The sequence below is a fragment of the Capricornis sumatraensis genome, chromosome 4 (assembly GCF_032405125.1).
Source record: "Capricornis sumatraensis isolate serow.1 chromosome 4, serow.2, whole genome shotgun sequence".
Taxonomy (NCBI): Eukaryota; Metazoa; Chordata; class Mammalia; order Artiodactyla; family Bovidae; genus Capricornis; species Capricornis sumatraensis.
The window spans coordinates 41,905,121-41,927,052 of record NC_091072.1 but is presented as its reverse complement, the minus strand read 5'-3'; the positions used below and the strand labels follow the sequence as shown (position 1 = coordinate 41,927,052).

General features: G+C 40.2%; 1 protein-coding gene across 1 annotated transcript in view; it reads right to left on the bottom strand.

The window, feature by feature from the left end:
* Positions 1-21,932, bottom strand: part of CSMD1 (CUB and Sushi multiple domains 1) — a 1,675,023-nt gene that overhangs the window by 292,739 nt on the left and 1,360,352 nt on the right. The window contains exons 24-25 of the mRNA XM_068971399.1: positions 5,735-5,926; positions 4,707-4,833 (exon numbers count right to left, since the gene is read on the bottom strand). Coding sequence (XP_068827500.1) covers positions 4,707-4,833; positions 5,735-5,926 — 319 coding nt within the window. The remainder of the gene's footprint in view (positions 1-4,706; positions 4,834-5,734; positions 5,927-21,932) is intronic.

Sequence of the window (21,932 nt, the reverse complement as noted above, 5' to 3'; positions counted from 1 at the left end):
ATAGAAGGAACATACCTCAACATAATAAAAGCCATATATGATAAACCCACAACAAACATTATCCTCAATGGTGAAAAATCGAAAGCATTTCCTCTAACATCATTAACAAGACAAGGATGCCCACTCTCACCAGTACTATTCAATAGAGTTTTGGAAGTTTTGGCCACAGCAATCACAGCAGAAAAAGAAATAAAAGGAATCCAGATTGGAAAAGAAGTAAAACTCTCACTGTTTGCAGATGACATGATCCTCTACATAGAAAACCCTAAAGATTCCACCAGAAAATTAGTAGAGTTAATCAATGAATACAGTAAAGTTGCAGGATATAAAAATCAACACCCAGAAATCCCTTGCATTCCTATATGCTAACAATGAGAAAACAGAAAGTGAAATCAGAGGGATGGGATGGGGAGGGAGGTGGGAGGGTGGTTCAGGATGGGGAACACGTGTACACCCATGGTGGATTCAGTGTTGATGTATGGCAAAATCAATAAAATATTGTAAAGTTATTAGCCTCCAATTAAAATAAATACATTTATATTAAAAAAGGAAACAATTCCATTCACCATTGCAATGAAAAGAATAAAATACTTAGGAATAAATCTAGTTAAAGAAACAAAAGACTTATATGTACAAAACTATAATACACTGATGAAAGAAATCAAAGATGACACAAATAGATGGAAAAATATACCATGTTCATGGATCAGAAGAATCAATGTAGTGAAAATGAGTATACTACCCAAAGCAATCTATAGATTCAATGCAATCCCTATCAAGCCACCAATGATATTTTTCAGAGAAATAGAAAAATAATTTCATAATTTTGTATGGAATTACAGAAAAACCTCAAATAGCCAAAGCAGTCTTGAGAAAGAAGAATGGAACTGAAGGAATCCATCAATCAATATACTACAAAGCAACAGTCATCAAGACAGTATGGTACTGGCACAAAGACAGAAACATAGATCAATGGAACAAAATAGAAAGCCCAGAGATAAAGCCACACGCCTATGGACACCTCATCTTTGACAAAGGCGGCAAGAATATACAATGGAGAAAAGACAATCTCTTTAACAAGTGGTCCTGGGAAAACTGGTCAACCACTTGTAAAAGAATGAGACTAGAACACTTTCTAACACCATACACAAAAATAAACTGAAAATGGATTAAAGATCTAAATGTAAGACCAGAAACTATTAAACTCCTAGTGGAAAACATAGGCAATACTCTCTGACATAAATCACAGCAGGATTCTCTATGACCCACTTCCCAGAGTAATGGAAATAAAAGCAAAAATAAACAAATGGGACCTAATTAAACTTTAAAGTTTTTGCTCAATGAAGAAAACTATAAGAAAAGTGAAAAGACAGCCTTCAGAATGGAGAAAATAATAGCAAATGAAGCAAACGACAAAGAATTAATCTCAAAAATATACAAACAATTCCTGCAGCTCAATTCCAGAACAATAAGTGACCCAATCAAAAAATGGGCCAAAGAGCTAAACAGACATTTCTCCAAAGAAGACATACAAATGGCTAACAAACACATGAAAAGATGCTCAACATCACTCATTATCAGAGAAATGTAAATGAAAACCACAATGAAGTACCATTTCATGCCAGTCAGAATGGCTGCTATCAAAAAGTCTACAAACAATAAGTGCTGGAGAGGTTGTGGAGAAAAGGGAACCCTCTTACACTGTTGCTGGGAATGCAAACTGGTACAGCCACTATGGAGAACAGTGTGGGGATTCCTTAAAAACTGGAAATAGAACTGCCCTTCCACCCAGTAATCCCACTGCTGGGCATACACACCGAGGAAACCAGAACTGAAAGAGACATGTGTACCCCAATGTTCATCGCAGCACTGTTTACAATAGCCAGGACATGGAAGCAACCTAGATGTCCATTGGCAGATGAATGGAAAAGAAAGTGGTGGTACATATACACAATGGAATATTACTCAGATATTAAAAAGAATGCATTTGAATCAGTTCTAATGAGGTGGATGAAACTGGAGCCTATTATACAGACCAAATTAAGTCAGAAAGAAAAACACCAATACAGTATATTAATGCAGATATATGGAATTTAGAAAGATGGTAATGATGACCCTATATCCAATACAGCAAAAGAGACACAGATGTAAAGAACAGACTATTGGACTCTGTGGGAAAAGGCAAGGGTGGGATGATTTAAGAGAATAGCACTGAAACATGTATATTATCATATATGAAATAGATCACCAGTCCAGGTTTAATGCATGATATAGGGTGCTCAGGGCTGGTGCACTGGGATGACCCAGAGAGATGGGATGGGGAGGGAGGAGGGAGGGAGGGTCAGGATGGGGAACACATGTACACCCATGGCTGATTCATGTGAATGTATGGCAAAAATCACCACAATATTGTAAAATAATTAGCCTCCAATTAAAATAAAAATAAATAAATTTTTAAAAAGAAGTAGAAAATTTTGAAATCTGCCTGAGGAAAGATATCCTGTTTATGTAAAGTCATTTCATGACTCACAGATGGTTCCTAGAGTTTTTCACAATCAAATTCAGTGTAATAGCTTTTATATCATTTAGATCAAGCATTCAGGAATTTAAAGTTAAGAAGTAATACTTAATTCTATATAGTTCACTGGTAAATAACTGCTGATTTTTATGAAGAATGTTGTTGTTGGGTCGCTGAGTTGTGTCCAACTCTTTGCAGCCCCATAGATTATAGCCTGTCAGCTCCTCTGTCCATGGAATTTCCCAGGCATAAATATTGAATGGGTTGTCATTTCCTCTTCCAGGGGATCTTCCTAACCCAGGGACTGAACCTGAGTCTCCTACATTGGCAGGCTGATAGATTGTTTACCACTGAGCCATCTGCAGAGCCCTTTATGAAGAATACAGACTCAAATTCTTTTATTCAAACATGCCCTATTTGTGCCTCAACAGATGGTATAATTACCTAATTAATCATTTTTCTTAACTAAGGACACTTAAATTTTTAAATGAATTATTTAAATGAGTTATTTTGCAACATTTACATTATCTAAATTCCTTCTCTTGTTCCACGTACATGATTAGGATATTTATTTTGGAGGGTTTGAATGTGGTAATAGTTTGTTCCATGTGAGTTTAACTCACTTCCAAGATGTTGATGTGACCAAATGTCACAAAAGTCTGGTGAATTTCAGGGAGGATAGAGGCCATCAGAGAGAAACAGAGTGTCACCGAATGGGATGAGCAGGCCCCCTCACTCCTGAGCATCCCATCTTATTAAAGTTGCAGGAGGATATGATTACTAAGTTTGCTGGGTGAACCATTTGCGAGTAAGGACAAAATTCACTAGTTTCTGAATATTTTCATATATCCACTTGCCCCAGAAAGAGGTTTCTGCTTTGCATATGTCTCTTTCAGATTTTTCTCATATTTAAAGGAGCTGATGCCCAGATTCTTTTAAACACTGATCAGTGTAATAACACAGAAAACAGGAAGAGGATTGGAGGGAGTGGTTAAGACTGTCTCAGGGGTGTTTTTTTGTTTGTTTGTTTTTCCTTCTCCTTTTTTATAAGTGTTTATTTGTGGCTGCTGCTGGGTCTTTGTTGCTGTGGGACGTTTCTCTCTGGTTGCACAGAGCGGGGGCTACTCTCTAGCTGTGGTGCTCAGGCTTGTCACTGTGGTAGCCTCTTATTGCTCAGCAGGGGCTCTAAATCACAGGCTCCGTAGCAGTGGCACATGGGCCTAGGAGCTCTGAGGCAGGTGGACTCTTCCCAGATCAGGGGTCAAACCCGTGACTCTCATTGGCAGGCGGATTCTTTACCACTGAGCCACCAGGGAAGTCTGAACAGAGTTGTTGTTTTTTTAAAATTAACACTCAAAAGAATGAAAGAGGAGAGGTGGTGGGAGGAAAAAGGGGACTTTAAGAGCTATGACTACAGAATGCATGTTCTCAACGTGTTCTTCAGTTAAAGAACAACTTAGTTTTAACTGAAATGTCCTCTTGCTTTACATACTGTACTGTGGTTTTGACACACCCTTTTGGCACCCGGAGGATTTACTTTCAAAAATTACTTTTCATTGGTTTACTTGTTAATTTAAAGTTAGCATCATTTAGGACTATTCTTTTCCCATTAAGGGCAGAATATATTTCTTCAAAAATTTTCTTTCCCCTGAGATGTGTTTTGGCAGATGGGACACCAGCAAATGTGATGCAAACAGAAGCTTGAAAAGCCTCCACGTTTTGCTTCTAGGAAAATTCCTTCATCACTGGTTTCCTAAGGGAACAGAACCTGATGCAGAGAGACCCCCACCTTTAATCATTCAGCTAAGGCCCCCACACCTGCATGAGGCCCTCCTGGACCACTCACCCCCACTAACCAGAACTGCCTAGCAACTCAGAAAGTCATGAGCACATAAGTCATTGTTTCCAGCAACCAAGTTTTGGGGGCCCACTTGTTATGCAGCCAAAGCTAGCTGATGTACTTAATTTCTTTTTATCTTTACTACGGATGCCTTAACACATGTTTTCAAAGGAATACCAAAGTGAGCATGCAAGACAATGAAAAATTTGGCCATGTGTTTACATTTTTTCCTTTGACTCAGAAACTTAAATCTAATGATGGATGATAAGAGATGTACTACTATCTTCACTACAAGAATAGGAGACATGCTTCTATTCTCAAATCACTGAAACCCAATAAAATGAGTACCTGATGGTCTTCCCCGGGTCTGCCTCTACCACCCAGGTGCAGTGGAGGTTGTTGTCGTAGGGAGCAGGGTATCCCGGAGACAGGATGCGTCCTGAAGTGGCAGCATGGATCCGCCCCCCACATTCCGCTGTAATGGATTCAAAAAATGGATGTTTACTCCAGGCCTTACAGGCTTCACTTTAACTATCTTGAAAAGCCCAAACCATCACATTCATGTTGTATACACAGGAAAACAATCATAGCATCTTGCTGTCCCTGTTACTGCTTTTCTAAATTTACTTGTTCCCCAGTCAGTCTCCTCTGTGCAAAGTCAAGAGAGTGAAACAGTGAAATGCCATGTTATAAATCTAGTGATATTTCTGTGTACAGAAGAAGTATCTAATCATAATTCTGTATACCCACTCCAGTGTTCTTGCCCGGAGAATCCCAGGGACGGTGGAGCCTGGTGGGCTGCCGTCTATGGGGTCGTACAGAGTTGGACACGACTGAAGCGACTTAGCAGCAGCAGCAGCAGCATATAGAAGTAATAATACCTCTCTATATAATTCTATATATGCTTCCATATATGCTAATACTACTTCTTCTATATATAGTAACTAATAATACTTCTACACTTCTCAATAAAACAGTACTAGGAGATATGTTTTTCCTACCTACACACACACATACACACACATACATTCACAATATTGTCTTTGCTGTTTAGTCACTCAGGCTCAGCTGTGTCCCACTTTTTGTGACCCATGGACTGTAGCCCACCAGACTCCTCTGTCCATGAGATTCAAGAATACTGGAGTGAGTTGCCATGCCCTCCTCCAGGGGATCTTCCTGAGCCAGGGACTGAACCTGGGTCTCCTACGTGGGCAGGGAGATGGGTTCTGTTTCACTGAGCCACTAGGAAAGCCTCTCGCAAATATTAGGATTAAACCCACACTGGAGAAAGAGCAATAGAAGTCTCCCAGCTCTGGGAGAATCAATCGGAGGACCCTGGGCTTTCTGCCCCCAGCGCACGCTTGTGGGCAACTCACCTACACAGGAAGGCAGTGGCCTGTCCCACACTCTCCGATCTCCACTCAGACAGGTCAGAGTGCCCCCGCCATGCATAGCGTAGCCCGGGTTACAGCTGTACAGGACGACTGTGTCAGTGAAATGGCCTTCATCCCGGATCCTGTAGCCATAGTTAGGGGTCCCCGGGTCCTCACATTTCACTAGGTCAAAACCTGTGAGCAAGGAGGGGAGGGATGAGTAGAAAGAAGTCACTGCGGTATCTGTATTGGCATTCAAACACTGATGAAAGAGCCTGGGTTGTTAAATGTCCTTTGACGTGTAGAAAGGAAAAGACGACTCTGAATTTAAAAACATGGAAGTGCATGTGGGTCTTGATTGGGTTTATCTGTTAACCACTGGTTTGTTTCTTGGGGTTTGACCACTTTATTTGTTCCTGTCTATTAATATACTTATGACTGAAGCCCAGCAGGACAGTATGGTCCTTCCCCCACCACCCTTTCCCCCACCCCTCAGCCCATCTCCTCCACCTGCCTTTTGTCTGTAGAAAAAATTTAGTCAAACAATAAGCTTAATCAGAGAAGTGAGAAAGCACTCAAACAGAACAAAATAATAATAGTTTAGCCATTAAACAAGGTCAAGGATGTTCAGTCTCTCCTCAAGGGCTGCAGACAATTTTCTGAGCTATATCCTGAGAGCTATATCCTGAGTCTTGTAGATACTGAAACCCCCACCAGCTGGAAGAAGTTAACTACATGACGCCCAGACTGTAGCCATGACATAAGGTGTCACAATTCCTAGAACTGGTCTCAAAGAAATGTTAACAAATCAACCCTGGAACTGAAGACTAACTGTACTTACAGCAGTCAAGAAGACAATGATCAGACCACTGATGACCAGTTTCAAGATGACCGTCAGAGCTGACTGTGCTGTTTGTGCAGGTAGCGCTCCCTCCATCTATAAAAGCTCTTGCCTGCTGAGTGTCAGTGTGTGTGGGGGAGGCAGGGGGGTTGCGTGGTGGAGAGGGCATGGAATCAGCTTTTGAACATGAGCCCACCTTCTATCCTGGTTGCCACTCTCTAAAATGACTTTCATTTTCACCAATCTTGCCTCTAGAGTATTAGCTTCAAAGCAACAAGCAGCTAGACCCCACTTTCAGTAACACAAGCAGAGTCTTTATTCCAAAGAGCTCCAGGCTGCATCATCTGACTCACACATCCAGTCAGCATCTAGATTCTCCAGTGAGTTCAGGTAAGCTTTTCCTGTCTCCACACCTCCTTTTGTCATACTTGGGGCCTTCCGGGAGGGCCACCGTCACTACGTCCAGGTGCTTATTGTCTGTGTTCACTCAAGCCCCTGCCTCCAGGCCCACTTCCTGTAAAATGCCCAGATCTCAAGCTTGGAAATTTCCATGTCCTTCCTGCTCACGGAGCTGGGCTCTGTCCCACCTAGGGCCAGGGTGAGGTTCCTGAGCTGCTCTGTGTATAGCACAAACTCCAGAATGAATCATCATAATGACTTCATCAAACTAAGCTCTGAGACTCGAAGAAAGAGATGACAGAAGTGAAGATTTAGCCTCTGTGGTACCAAGAGCTGTATATTGCTTTCATGTGAAGCAATAACTTAAATCCATCTGTGAAGAGAGTTCTACAGTAACAAATCTCTCTTCCCATATCATGATGTAAATTTTGACCATTTAAAAAAGTAGAGCTGGAAACTCGAAGGAATACATGGGTTGTTTTCATCTATTTCCACCTAACTTTGACTTCTTCCTTTTCATGAAAATAATAAAAAAATAAAATAAAATAAATTTGTGAGTTTTGCTAAGTCTTTCTGTCAAATTTGCATTCTGAATGCTTTTCCATTGAGGAAGATACATCTTTAAATTCACATGATCATTTATCCTCAGAATCTCTACATAATCCAGATGGAGTTCTGCAGGTGTATACACGGGAGGGAAACCAGTACACATTTGATAATTTACACGTAGTGGCCAAGAAGAGTTTCCTGAAACACTTTTTTTTTTCTATAAAATTTCAGTCTTTACTTATTGTGCCTTTATGAAAACTGTTTATCTATTTAAGAAATGCAAATAGCTGTAACTCAAGATGCCCAGAAGGACAGTGTATCTATTTCAGCACAAAGCAAAAGGATATTGTAAGTTGCCACAAAGGGAATCAGAATTAAGAAGAAGGGTCCCAGGCACCTAGGGTTTCAGGGCTCATGCAGATACCTGACAACTCCAGTCTGATGCATAGTCTCAACACCACCAGGAAAGGAAGATGCTAAGCTGCTGAACTCACTTAGATCGAACTGCCATCCTTACTCTTGCCTTGTAAAAGGCCCTGCATATTATTTAGCCATAGTGTCTCTTGTGCAGAAGGGAAAAGGAAGCAAAGTCTTTGTTGTTACTGTTTTATTCGTTTGAGGCTTGGATGAGACAGTGTCAGAGTGGTGCTTTCAAAAGCACCACTGCCCAGGGTGGTGGCAATGGCCAGCAGAGAGTGACGGCTGGAGTAGGGCTCCACAGATAATGATAATCACCAATGTTTCAAACTGTTTCAGCATTTGGAAGTCAAACTAGGTATCTGAGTATCAATGACAGTGGAACATAAAACTCGAAATAAGCAGCAGACAAAATCTAGGTCTCAAAATGAGAAACGGAAAGAGTCAAACACGTGTCTCTTTTGTTTGTACCCCTGTGACAGGAACCTGGAGAAGTAAATCTGACATGAGAGGAGCCAGACTCAAGTGCCAATAGACCCGAAGTTCTCTCCAAAGCAGAGTGAGGTCCCTGTAGGACAGTGGCCCAGGGGACAGTAATCACCTGCTGTCCTGCTAAAATCCATACCCCCTGTAACCCAAGCTTCTGATTCTTCCAGGAACACCAGAAAGCTGGGCTTTTTAGCTTAATAAAATGATTGTTGAATAAATACATATTTCAAAAATGGAGATGCTTAAATCCTAAGATTAGATTATGAAAACTAGATATAAACAGTTTTAAGAGAAACCAATAATTTCTCAGTTTCTGGAGAAGGCTGAGACTCAATTCTGAAAAGTTGTCAATATTCTGTCTAATTTTTTAAGACTAAACTTTGTGATGCAAAGACCTTCTGAGGATGATTAAGGGCTGGATAGAGAAATGGCCCGGCTTGTCCAAGACCTTTTATTCTGACAGTGAGTTATTTCCTGGTTATACGGAAGACTTTTGTTATGAAAGATTGTCCTCACTGGAGATTAATGCCTATAAAAGATAAAGTAATGACATTGATTTTCCTGGTGACTTACGTGCTGTCTCATTAGCTTATAGCCATCAACTCTACAGACAAGAGACTCATGCTTAAAGGTTATCCAGACTTTCCCTCTAAGTTCAGAGAGCATGGCTTTTAAAGTCTCCCATCAAATAAGCTATCAAAGTTCTAAAATCGCAGAACCTGTTTATATTAAAATTAGCTTGAAGAAACATTTCCTCTGCCCCAAAAACTTGCATTATGAAACTTTTTAAAGGAAGGAAGTAAGAATCATTGAAAAACAATCAAATAACAATGTACCAATACGAATGTCTACTAAACTTTATCTGTGTTGAATTTTTAGAAAAATGATTGTTTTATTGTTTTTTCTATCACTCAGTCTAGAAAGATTTCATCTTTTTCTAAACTACATATTGTCACACAAATGAGTTAAGTCATGCTATTTTTGAAAGGGCATTTATTCTTTCCATTACCAGCTGTCTTGTTTTACTTATGCTCCTTCTGTTATTTTTTTAAAAAGATCAGTTAAATCCTTGATGGCATCACGAAATACATTATTTTTCTGAAAGTCCTATACTTGATACTTAGATGTCTAAAGCTTCTAGACCTACCTGAGGTCATTATATTAAATATATTCTTCTTGTCAGAAACTTGAAAAGCATTTGTTTTTTATTTTTATTATGTTGATATTCTCAAATTCGGTTTTTCAAGTCAGTGAAGAGCTTTGTGCAAAGCTTCTTACGGATTTAATAATTCGTGCACAGTTACAGGCAGAATCATAGACATTTATCCCCAGAGGAATCGACATCTCTAAAGGACTAGAGAAAGATCTCAAGAAACCCGAGATTTCTATTTCTTGTTGCTTGTGCCATGAACCAGCTTAGCCCTTGGACTCTGAGTCCATCCACATGCAGTAGATACGCTGCTGCTGCTGTTGCTGCTAAGTTGCTTCAGTCGTGTCCGACTCTGTGCGACCCCGTAGACGGCAGCCCACCAGGCTCCCCTGTCCCTGGGAGTCTCCAGGTAAGAACACTGGAGTGGGTTGCCATTTCCTTCTCCAATGCATGAAAGTGAAAAGTGAAAGGGAAGTCGCCCAGTCATGTCTGACCCTCAGTGACCCCATGGACTGCAGCCTTCCAGGCTCCTCCTTCCATGGGATTTTCCAGGCAAGAGTACTGGAGTGGGGTGCCATTGCCTTCTCTGGTAGATACACTACCTCTCTCCAAAAACAGAATGAGAGTCATTTCAATTGAGTCTTGCTTGCCATTTGATTAGGGCATAATATTAACATTGTCTCTTAAAAATTTCAGTATTGCTTGTAGACACTGGTGAACTAAGTTGAAGTGATGTATAATAGTAACAGATTTCTTAATTGGCATTATAAAATTCTAGGATCATCCTGTGTCCATTTTAGGAAAAAAAAATTTTTCTGTGGTTCATTAAAATATCTCAAAAATATTCTTTTACATTTAATTTAGATCAACAGAAGTAGTCCTCCAAATAAGAGGTTTTTTCCATTTTAATTAGAATCTAAAAGACTTTAGAATGACTACTCTTAAGGCTACTATACAGAAAGGACTTTAAAAATATAGAGAATATATCCTTTTCTATCTTGAAGCCACTAGCTTGACATAAATCAGTGTACAAATACTGGTTTTCTGTATTTTCTTTGTGCAATAGAACCTTTAAAAAGATTAAAGGTATCTGTCAAAACATTACCTATTAAGAGTTGCAATTGCTGTTTGGATCTATTTAGCAATTCCATTTCTTTATGTTTTCCAATGATTTCTTCTTAGTCACATAAATAGTAAAGATGCTTTGAACAAATGTTTTGTTAAAACAAGCTCCAAACATCAGGCTAATGAACATTATTACTTTATCTTTTGTAGCTATCACCCAATTTTAATGTTTTTAAGGATTAAATCTTATATCTCTCCAAACTCTAACAAAATATTACTGTTACAAGAGACTTCCACTTAACTCTCAAGTATTTTGACTAGTTCTTATCTTCCAAATCAAGCACTTATGTTTGAAAAGAAGCTGGTGTAGACTTAATCCATTTCATACACCCAAGAAAAGCAGTGAAGGTCACGGTTGGCTTGTGAGTTCTTCATCCTGCATCCCAGGGACTCTTTAGAAACTACCTTCATTCTCTGGTGAGTTTTTTTTTTTTTTTTTTTAGTTTTTTAATTTTTTAAATTTAAATTTATTTATTTTAATTGGTGAGCTTTGAGTACACCACTGATGAAGAATCTTTATCATGTATGCACCTCTGATACCTTCTCCTATAAACCATTGACAAAGCCTCACAATATTTATAGAAATCTATCACCTCTTTACTTTACCTAATAAGACATTTTAATTTGCACAATGTACTCTTTGCAAAAGTTAGTAATCTAAGAAATGTTGCCATATGCAAAACCAATAACACCTCACTTCATTCAGATAACAGATAAGGCGAACTGCACCTAACACTTAAAAGTTATTTTTTTATTAACTTCATTTGCAGTTGTCTACAGAGAAATGTGTTTGAGGGGAGAGCACTTCTGAAACTCATTTTTGTGGTTCACTTGAAAGTAAAATGCACAAACTGTGAGTGTCATGAAATATTTGATTAACTCATGTTTTTAAACATAAATCTCATTATTCAAGAAAGAAATCCTGGGTGAAGTGTGCATGTGTGTTTAGTTTTTAAATTGTTATCTATTAAATTATATATCTACACTATTTGTTCAGCTATGCTGTTATTGGTTTCAAATTGATTTAAAAAATCAAACAAAAAGGTCAGCTATGTTGTTTGAATTTAATCCATTTCTTTTCCCCAACATGCTAAATTTTATTATCTTTATTATTATTTTGTGATTATGTGAGCAGCCCCAGTGGAAAGACACTGAATTTTCCCAGAATAGCAATAATCATCAGGATTGTGATAGTGTTTAAATGGAGCTCAGAAGCTCCGAGCTTCAAAGGGGGAAAAAAAAAAAAAAAAAACCTGAAGAAGTCAAGAATGAGAATCAGATAACCAAAGAGATTAACTATTTTTATGGCATCATACTGGTTTTTATCAAACATATTGCTAAGATATCATAATGGAATGTAATCACAGCCAAGAATTTCAGAAGTCCATCTTGAAATGTGCAATTCTGAATATATTATATAATTCCAGAACAAATCTTTCATGTTGACTACACTCTGACTTTGAGAAGAGCTACCCAGTGGTTTCAATTGTTAATACATGTTCTGATAAATCTTCCTGAAAGAATTCATACTATTCACCTAAATATTACGATTGAATCATACTATTCATTTCACTCTGAATCAGTCTTTAAACATATCCAAAGAGTGAATCCTCTTCTAACACACCACAGTAAGAACTTATCATCAGTGTGTCATCTAAATTTCCAAACATATTTAGTATCACTTCTAGGGCAGGGACTTTGAGAAGCACAGAATGAAACAGGGTCCTATCTGTTATAGTCTAGTTAATTACATAGACCAGAAAATAGCATTTTCAAGATAATATGATAAATGCTGCAGTAGAGGAGGAGAGAGTCCTGTGAAGGATGAGAGAGGCACGAAAGGAAGCAGGAAGGTTGGGAGAAGACCTGAGTTAGTCCAAAAGGATAGTTGGCATCAGGGGTGATAAAACCAGAGGGAGGAGAAGCTTCAGGTCAAGTCTTCACAGGTGCGTGGGCATCTGGAAGAATGTGGTCTCTCCTGGGAATACAAAGCCATTCTGGGAGTATGGGTATTTGCTGAAGCTTCTTTTTAAGTGTGTGGAGGTGGAGTGGGAAGAGGGCTGCAGAGAAGACGGAGTGGATATGGACAAGACTGGCAAGGGCTGGACTGCAGCCCAGCGAGTTGAGACTGAGTCAGTGTGTGATGGAGACAGGAAGAAAGCATGGCAGCTGAACAGGCAGTGATGCAAACACATTTGCATTTCAGAGAGATAATCAGTAGCCCTCTGGATGGCAGACTGGAGTGGGAAAAAAGGCAGGAAAATGGAACAGATGCTTATTTAATGTTGAAAGGTAGATGGCAGCAGGGGATATGTGGTAGTAGACAAGGTTTGATTATGTGTGCATACAGATCAGCCAGAGGGGCTTCAGTGATGAGTGAGGCTGCAGAGAGATGGCCTGTGATGAGCAGAGAAGACAGGACAGGGAACAGAGCTGTTATGAGAGGCCAGGGCTCATGTGTCAGGCAGAGAGGAAGCACCAACATCATCAGCTCATAACATGGCGTCATCTCATCACAGATCCAGTGAATGTATCCAGGAAAACAAGGCAATCCTTCACCAACAGCTTCTTCTAGGAAATAATTAAAAACAAACAAGCTTTGCAGCATTTTGGGACAAGAATCAGAAAATAGCAGGCCTTAGAGCAGGGGTCCCCAACCTCCTGGCTAAGGACCGTACCGCCTGTCAGATCAGTGGCAGCATTCAGTTATAAATAAAGTGCACAGTAAATGTAATGTGCTTGAATCATCCTGAAACCATCCCCCCAGCTCCAGTCTATGGAAAAACTGTCTTCCATGAAATAGGCTCCTGGTGCCAAAAATGGTGGGGACTTTAGAGAACTTTAGAGAAAGGTTGCTGCCTTAGAGAGCTTACTCCTCAACAGAGAAATCAGAAATAATAACAAATAACAGCACATTGTGACAAGTTTCCAAGCAGCAGAAACATAAAATATGAGCCAACATGGACACAAGCATAACAAATGTATGGTTCTGTTCTCTGTTGTTTTCAGCCTGTATTTTCTATTAGTTTCTCTACTTTTTCTCAGTTATTTCTGTCTTATTGTTGGAGGTTAACAGTAGGACATGCACAAAACATTTAGTAGGAACGTCTATGTTTTATAAGGGTGGCTCCTTTCAACAAATAGAAAGAGCCGTGACTTCTCTGATATATATTAATGTTTGTCTGGCATAACTACTCTATATGTTCAGATGATCCATGTCTTTTATACATTTTAGGTTTTTTTTCCCCCTAAACTTTAAATTTTTTATTTTGTATTACAGTATAGCTGATTAACAATGTTATGGTGATTTCAGGTGAACGGCAAAGGGACTCAGCCATACATATACATGTATCCGTTCTCCCCTAAACTCTCCCATCTGGGCTGGCGCATAACACTGAGCAGAGTTCCATGTGTTATACAATAGGTCCTTGTCAGTTATGCATTTTAAATATAGCAGTGTGTACATGTCATCCCAAAGTCCCTAACTATCCTTACCCCCTTGCAACCATAAGTTCATTCTCTAAGTCTCTGAGTCTCTGTCTGTTTTATAAGTTCATTTGAATCATCTCTTTTTATATTCCACATATAAGGGATATCATCATATGACATTTTTTCCTTCTCTGACTTACTTCACTCAGTGTGACACTCTAGGTCCATTTATGTGCTGTAATTGGTGTTATTTTCTTTTTAATGACTGAGTAATATTCCATAAAGTGTATATAATACAACTTTGGTATTAAGCAAAAATATTGACATAAATACCACTACTCTGACTGTAAATGTATTAATATTCTCCTAAGAAGTACTTTTAATCATGATTTCTACCTGATGATGAAGGTAGTAAATTATAAACAGAAGCTTAGTCTAGCAACACTACTTTTTTACAGATAAAATATATTGGAGACTATAATTTCCCAATATGATTTTAACCCACTATATTAATGGGCCTAAAGTGAAAAAAATGAGGTAATTTAACTAATCAAATTGAGAACATAAACCTGGAACATCTTCTGACCTACAACATTAATTCATTAATGAAATCACTTAGTTGACATGCATTTATAAAGTACCTACTGTGTGTCAGGTATTCTGCTAGGTGATGAAGATAAAAAGCTAATTAACCTCAGTCCTGCCCCACCAGGAGCTCACAATCTGTACAGGAAGAAAAACAACAGTTAATACTGTCCGTCTTTAAGGGACATCCAGTAACTAATTTTACACACTCACTAAGCACTTACTATGTGCCCTGCGGGACTATGTGCAGGCAGAGCCTGACCCTGGGTGCTCAGAGCGCCACTGGAAGTGTTATTATCACATCAACAAGTGCTTAAGGAGAAGAGAACAGACAGATGTGGAGATTTCAGGTGCAGATAGAATTGCTCTTGGAGCTGGAGTCTCCTCTGTCCTTCCCAAGGTTTCTGTGAAGCAGGACATCAGTACAGGGCAGCCCATTCACAGGCAGCCACCCACACGACATATGGCTGCTTCTAAATGAGCCACCTGTACTTTCCAAGGAACGCCGGCCGACAGCAAACAGCACATCACATGCCATGGAGGAGGCTTCTTCCAGTATTACCAACAAAACAAACAGGCATGCATACACACATCTGTTTACACAAAGGGACACCCAGAAGCACGATGAGGTCAGTTTGGCCAACTGTACAACACATTTTATTACAAAGAGTGCAATTTGATTATTGTCAGAACATATTACAAGACAGAGTGGTAGTTTTTCATTTTTCTTTTTTTACAGAAGAATTTAAGAAGTAACTTCTCTTTAAAGATCTGTCTTCTTTGTTTTTGTCCGGGGATAATATGTCTAAAACATAAAACTCAACAAGTTTTCAACTTCAAAATCCACAAATTGCTTAAAATATAGCAATTGTTTTAAGCATCTGATTATTGTTGATTCTTTAAATTTTAGTTTATAGTTTTGACGGATCTTCAGCATTAAAAACAAGCAAAGTTAAGAAGAACTGAAAATCCTTTCCAATGCATGCTTATGTAATTTAATATAACCCAATAACTAAACAGGGTAGCTATGAAAGCTAGATTTAACACAGGTTTTGATAGATTATGAAATTAAATATCAATATAAGTAGAGCCAATATCTAGAACAAGGTGGCAAATGAGAAACTTCTGCATATATTGATCACAAACACCATAATTGAAATAGGTGGCTCAGCAGTAAAGACTTCACCTGTGATGCAGGAGATTCAAGAGCCATGGGTTCAATTCCTGGGCTGGGAAGATCCCCTGGACTAGGAAATGGCAACTCACTCCAGTATTCTTGTCAGGAGAATTCCATGGACAGAGGAGCCTGGTGGGCTACAGTCCATGGGGTCACAAAGAGTCAGACATGACTGAGTGTCTGAGCACACACAAAATAATATGCTTGCATATTTTCAACATTAAGACATGCTTTCAACAATGGTTTTTTACAAAGAAACTTGGCATTACTGTCAAAATGATTTATATCATTATTTCACCCACAGAAAATTTTTCAAATTTTTCTTTCCATATTGCTTAAGAAAAACTAAATCCATTAACTAAAATGATGAAAAAACAGGAGGAAGAAAAATTAGGAACACATCAATAAGTTATTCTTAAAAGTTATTTATTACTAATATAAGCTTATTAACACATAATTTTAAGATCTGGCGTCTAAATCTTAATGCTGTTTATGTCTACATTTATTTGTTTTTAGATGGGAATATGCAGATTCACATCACATTATTTTTTTTTTTTTACTTTAATAGAGAAATACAAGTTGTGGCTGATTTATTATTTTCCCCTGTGATGTCAGTGTCTATCATTTGCTTAGGAATCAGATGAACAGACTGGGCTCTGACTTCAGACGTGTGTTTCCATGAAGATGGACACAAATGCAAAAGCAGCACTTAACAGAACATTTAGTGCATCAGGTGCTTCCTTAACCCTGAAAATAACCTTAGATAAACCACAAGATCCTAAGCAAGACAGACTGGAGGGCTTGTCACAACCAGAATACACAGTGACAGCCCACAGAAAGTCTCTGGTTCTGTGATTCCTGCTGCAGGAGGCCTCCCTTCCCTCTGCAGAGACTGAAGTGATCCCTTCCTTTAGGGAGGAACTCCCCCTGGGGGCCTCCAGGCTCTCCCACTGCGACAGGAATGCAGGAACTGAGGCACACCTGACAGTAGGGAAGACGGCACCATGTCTCTTCTCATCCTAAGGAAGAGTCACTTGACTTTGCCAAATAATGAATGAAAAGAATTCTGAAATGTCCCACTTGGGGACTTCATTTTTCTTCACTCATAACATAACCAGTACATTTGTTACATTTTCTTTTCCCCAGAAAAATTTCCACATTGGATCAAGAAACAAGTCGAATTTACCAACAGCCAAATGGACTTCACACTAGTCCTTGAGGTGTTATCCCTGAGGCAGCCCTTGACAAGAGTCCTGATTCCCCAAGCACGGTTCCTTCCTCTCTTCATTTTGTGTTTCCACTCGTGGCACAAAAAAATGTCTGGGAGGAAGGCAAAAGCTCCTACTGGATGATGCCTGAGGAGCCCAAGGGGAGAAGGTGAGTGAATGAGGGAAAAGGACCCCGCTGAAGGGAGGCTGAGAACATCCTAACCAGTCGGCCGGGCCAGAGGTGAGGACCCGCCGGAGAGCACGGAGGTTCAGAGGAATTCTGCCAAAATACTGTCCTAAATTCAGTCCGTCCTCAAATTCACATCCCTGGGCCCATCCTCTTCAGTTTCCAGTGCCAACTATGCCTAGAAATGCTTCTTTCTCCCTGCCCCCATACTGCGGAGATGTTTACAAGGAAGAGTAAAATATTTATGAGAACACTTTGAGCCCTTCATGAGTACACTCCATAAATGTAAGGGATTACCAACAATACTTGGATTTATCGCTACTGCTATTATTCATACGCCATCACTTTTATTATTCTACAACAAATAAAGACAAAGTGTGAAGCCAGCCGGCAGAACGCTCCACCTCCGGCGGCGCGGTGAGGGCGTCCACCGCCCAGACGTGGCCGCCATGACGGGACCACAGCCCGCCTCTGGGGCAGAAGGCGGGGAGAGCGCGGCGCCTGCGTCCCCACAGCCCGTGCTTTCACCAACCGTCCATGTGACGGCTCAGCCCTGCGCAGCCCCGCGCCTGGCTGACACACACAGGCGCCTAGGAGCCTCACCTCCGCCGAGCCTCACGGAGAGTTCAGGAGCAAAGCCAGACTCGAGAGAAAGCCCAGTGTGCAGCCAGACAACGCGGTGAGACCCACGAGCCCCCCACATGCACTCTCTTCATCTCCCTTTTCTTCTCTCAAAGGTGCTCATGCTCCTCGCGCTGGGAGACAATCTCTGACTCCATGTTTCCACTGCTCTCGAACCACTCACCAACATCTTGACAAAAACCTCTCTGGTACCCTCTCAAAAGGGTCCACTGCTTCCTAACCTCACCTGCTGGTGCCTGTCTTCCTCACCTCCCACCTGGGATCCGCCTGCTGAGAAATTTCCTGGGGGGATGGCCTACGGGACTCAGGAAACGTCCATCTAGTCACCTTCTTGTCATGTCCTGTCACCCACTGATGCCTCGGGGTCCAGGGGGACTGTCTGCATGCACCTCGGTACTGCCAGCCCTCCAGACCACCTCCATCCCCAAGGGTCGAGTTCAGAGCATTTCCACTGAGTCTTCCCAGCTACTCCTCCTGAGCACTCTTCGCCCTCCCTGGGTTTGCCATGCATTCTGCCACCAAACACATGACGCTACAGGCTACAGTCTACACAGGCTACAGGCTACAGTCCACACAGGCTACAGGCTACAGTCCATGGAATCGCAGAGTCGAACACAACTGAATGACTAAAACAATAACAGCAATCCACCGGAGAGGAAAACTTGCCACTCCTCTTCCTAGGGTCCCTTGTTTGAGTATAGGGGTCTGTGAATGGGGCTCACTGCCTATTGTTTTGGAGAAGGAAATGGCAACCCACTCCGGTATTCTTGCCTGGGAAATCCCATGGACAGAGGAGCCTGGTGGGCTACAGACCATGATGTTGCAAAGAGTTGGACAAGACTGAGCGAATGAGTACAAATAAGCACACCAGTTAAAACAGAAACAGTGAATATGCTCATGTTACAATGACCCATGGGTGTTTATTTTAATTATAATTTGTTAATATGTGCTTTTGATTCAAATAAACTATTAAGCTTCTTATGATATTCAAGTGTTAGTAAAATGCAAATCCAATGCTTGTCCTCACATTAAAAAAAAATCAGTGAAGTGGCTTTCAAAATCATGAGTATATCAATAAATGCAGGTTTTTCAAATTTTAATACTTTCTGACTTACAAAATTTTAGAAGGTTTAAAAATAGCTTTCAATAAAAAATATGCACTTAGGGAGATTTCTGAATGTATTCAGCATTACTGAATGTTAGAATGGAGAGTGCTACTGTGTTCAGTCGTGTCCAACTTTTTGCAACTCCATGGACTGTAGTCCGCCAGGCCCCTCTGTCCATGGGATTTCCTGGGCAAGAATACTGGAGTGGGTTGCCATTTCCTCGTCTAGGACATCTTCCCAACCCAGGGATCGAACCTGCACCTAGTACGTTTCCTGCATGAGAAGGTGGACTTTTTACCACTGAGTCACCTGGGAAGTCCTAGAATGGAATGTGGACAGTCACATTTCTCCATAGAAATGTTTCCAAAGAGGGAATTCCATCAGCTCTCATTACACACCATTACCCTCTTTTAGGAAACGCTAGACAAAGAAGTACTAAACTATTTTTATTCCCGAGTGCGACACCACTAAATCTTCCCTCATCCTTTAAAATTCAGCCCTCAGAGCTATCCTCATCCTTCATCCCATTTATAATCCACTTCATCCCCAAATCCTGGAAATTGAGGGTTAAAAAAAAAATTCTGTCAATTGTATTTTTACCTACCTTGTTCTTACAGCCATTACATCAGAATTACATCAGACAAGGTTCAACAAGGAAATTCTAACTTCATTTGCATCTAGATTCTATACTATGTATTGTAGCAAGATTAAAACCTTAATACCAAATACCAAGTGATATCAAAATCCCATTATCCAAAAATAAAGTCTGCCTCCCTCCTACTATGAAATCTCCTCTTCCCCATTTCCCCAGCTTGTTATATGAGTGCTGTTAGGTCCAAGAATATTGGCATTGCCCTCAGCTCTTACACGTCACACTGAGCTCTTGCTTACCCAGTTGTTAATGGCATTAAAGGGTAAACTTATATTTATCATAAGAAAACCTCCACACCCCTTTCGCCAGTTAAAATACTCTTTGATTTCTTTCATAGAATTTCAGAACTAAGAGTGTCTGAAAATGACCACTCATTTACAAGAGACAATATGGTCTGTGATGTGACAAACCTTGCAGCTGGCTGGTGACAGAGCTGGGTCTCCAGAGACTCAGGAAGGTGTATGCTTCACCTCGTATCTCACCATTGGGTTACAACACTTGATGGTGAATGCACAATCCTCGCATCTGCTATTGAACAGTGTGTTCAATATAAGTGTGTCACTCCTAGCCTTTGCAAATGTTAAGCTGAATATTCCAGAAGCCTTCAAATATTTAAATATTGCCCACTCTAATTGCCTAGAGTTGGAATTTAAGAGACATAATTATTGTCATATCAGTGTTTTCTAGAATGTTTACTTAGTAAAAAATAAAAACAACAACAATAAAATAACTGCTTGTTTGATGATGCTGTGGAAATCCAAACAGACTTCAAATGTCTTTATGTCAAAATTCATGAAGTTGAGAAAATAATAATTTTGAATAGATTTCATGCCTCTTTTCCTTGTAAAGCATCATTAAGAATGCCATAATTCATGCAAGAAAAAGAAAAATCAGACACAAAGTGACCTGTGATCCATTACCCAGCACTTCCTTTCTGACAAGACACAGATGTCTCTGAGATTCCTATCATCCCATGAATGAACCTTACAAAAACAATATCTATGACTTTGACTAATATAATAATTATTACTTTTTTTTCCCCTAAGCAGAATGGAAAAAATTCTGTCATCATCCTTTCCATAAAATGTTAGATTTTATAGCATTCGGTGATATCATCTGTCAGCCTTCATTTTATTTCACACTCAAGTCATATGCTTTTAGTTTAGTCCTTGTAATTAAATCATTTATGTCATTCTTCACTGAGTCCTTTTGTCTTTCTCAAAGAATTGGTGACCAATAATATATTTAATTCTGAAAGAGGGAAATAGCAGTGCATATCAACTATCAAACTGTCACAAAATACAAGGAATTATACATTACAAAATCAAAAAATGTTCACAGAACTAAAACTCATGGAAAATGATGAAAAGCTATGTAGAAGCTGTTCCTAGACCCACCAGCATGCAGGGGCTTCTGTAGGGTTTCAAGGACCATGACATGGGTCACCAGAGTGAACTGAGATCCTAATTAGGCTGTTCTCATAAGGGCAGAGAAGCAAAGCATGTCATGGTTTCACTGAATTTTTAAAAAGCATTGCAACAACTAATGTTTTAGTCTTTATGATGCTATACGTGCTAAGAAAACCCAGACAGGGCATTAAAAAGCAGAGATATCAAAGGTCCCAGATGCAAGAATTAGACCACAAGGAAGGCTAAATGCCAAAGAACTGATGCTTTTAAACTGCGGTGCTGGAGAAGACTCTTAAGAGTCCCTTGGAAAGCAAGGAGATCAAACCAGTCAATCCTAAAGGAAATCAACCCTGAATATTCATTGGTAAGACTGATGCTGAAGGTGAAGCTCCAATCCTTTGGTCACCAGATGGGAAGAGCTGACTCATTGAAAAGACCCTGATCCTGGGAAAGAATGAAGGCAGGAAGAGAAGAGGATGACCAAGGATGAGATGGTTGGATGGCATCACCGACTCAATGGACATGAGTTTGAGCAAACTCTGGGAGATAGTGAAGGACAGGGGAAGCCTGGCAGGCTGCAGTCCATGGGGTCACCAGGAGGAGCTACCCCACGTCCAAGGAGTGGTGGCTGCAATGGCACAGGAAGGCCGAGAGGAGCTACTCCACCTTCAAGGTCAGGAGGGGTGGCCGTAAAGAGATACCCTTCATCCAAGGTAAGGAGCAGCGGCTGTGCTTTGCTGGAGCAGCTGTGAAGAGATACCCCACGTCCAAGGTAAGAGAAACCCAAGTAAGATGGTAGGTATTGTGAGAGGGCATCAGAGGGCAGACACACTGAA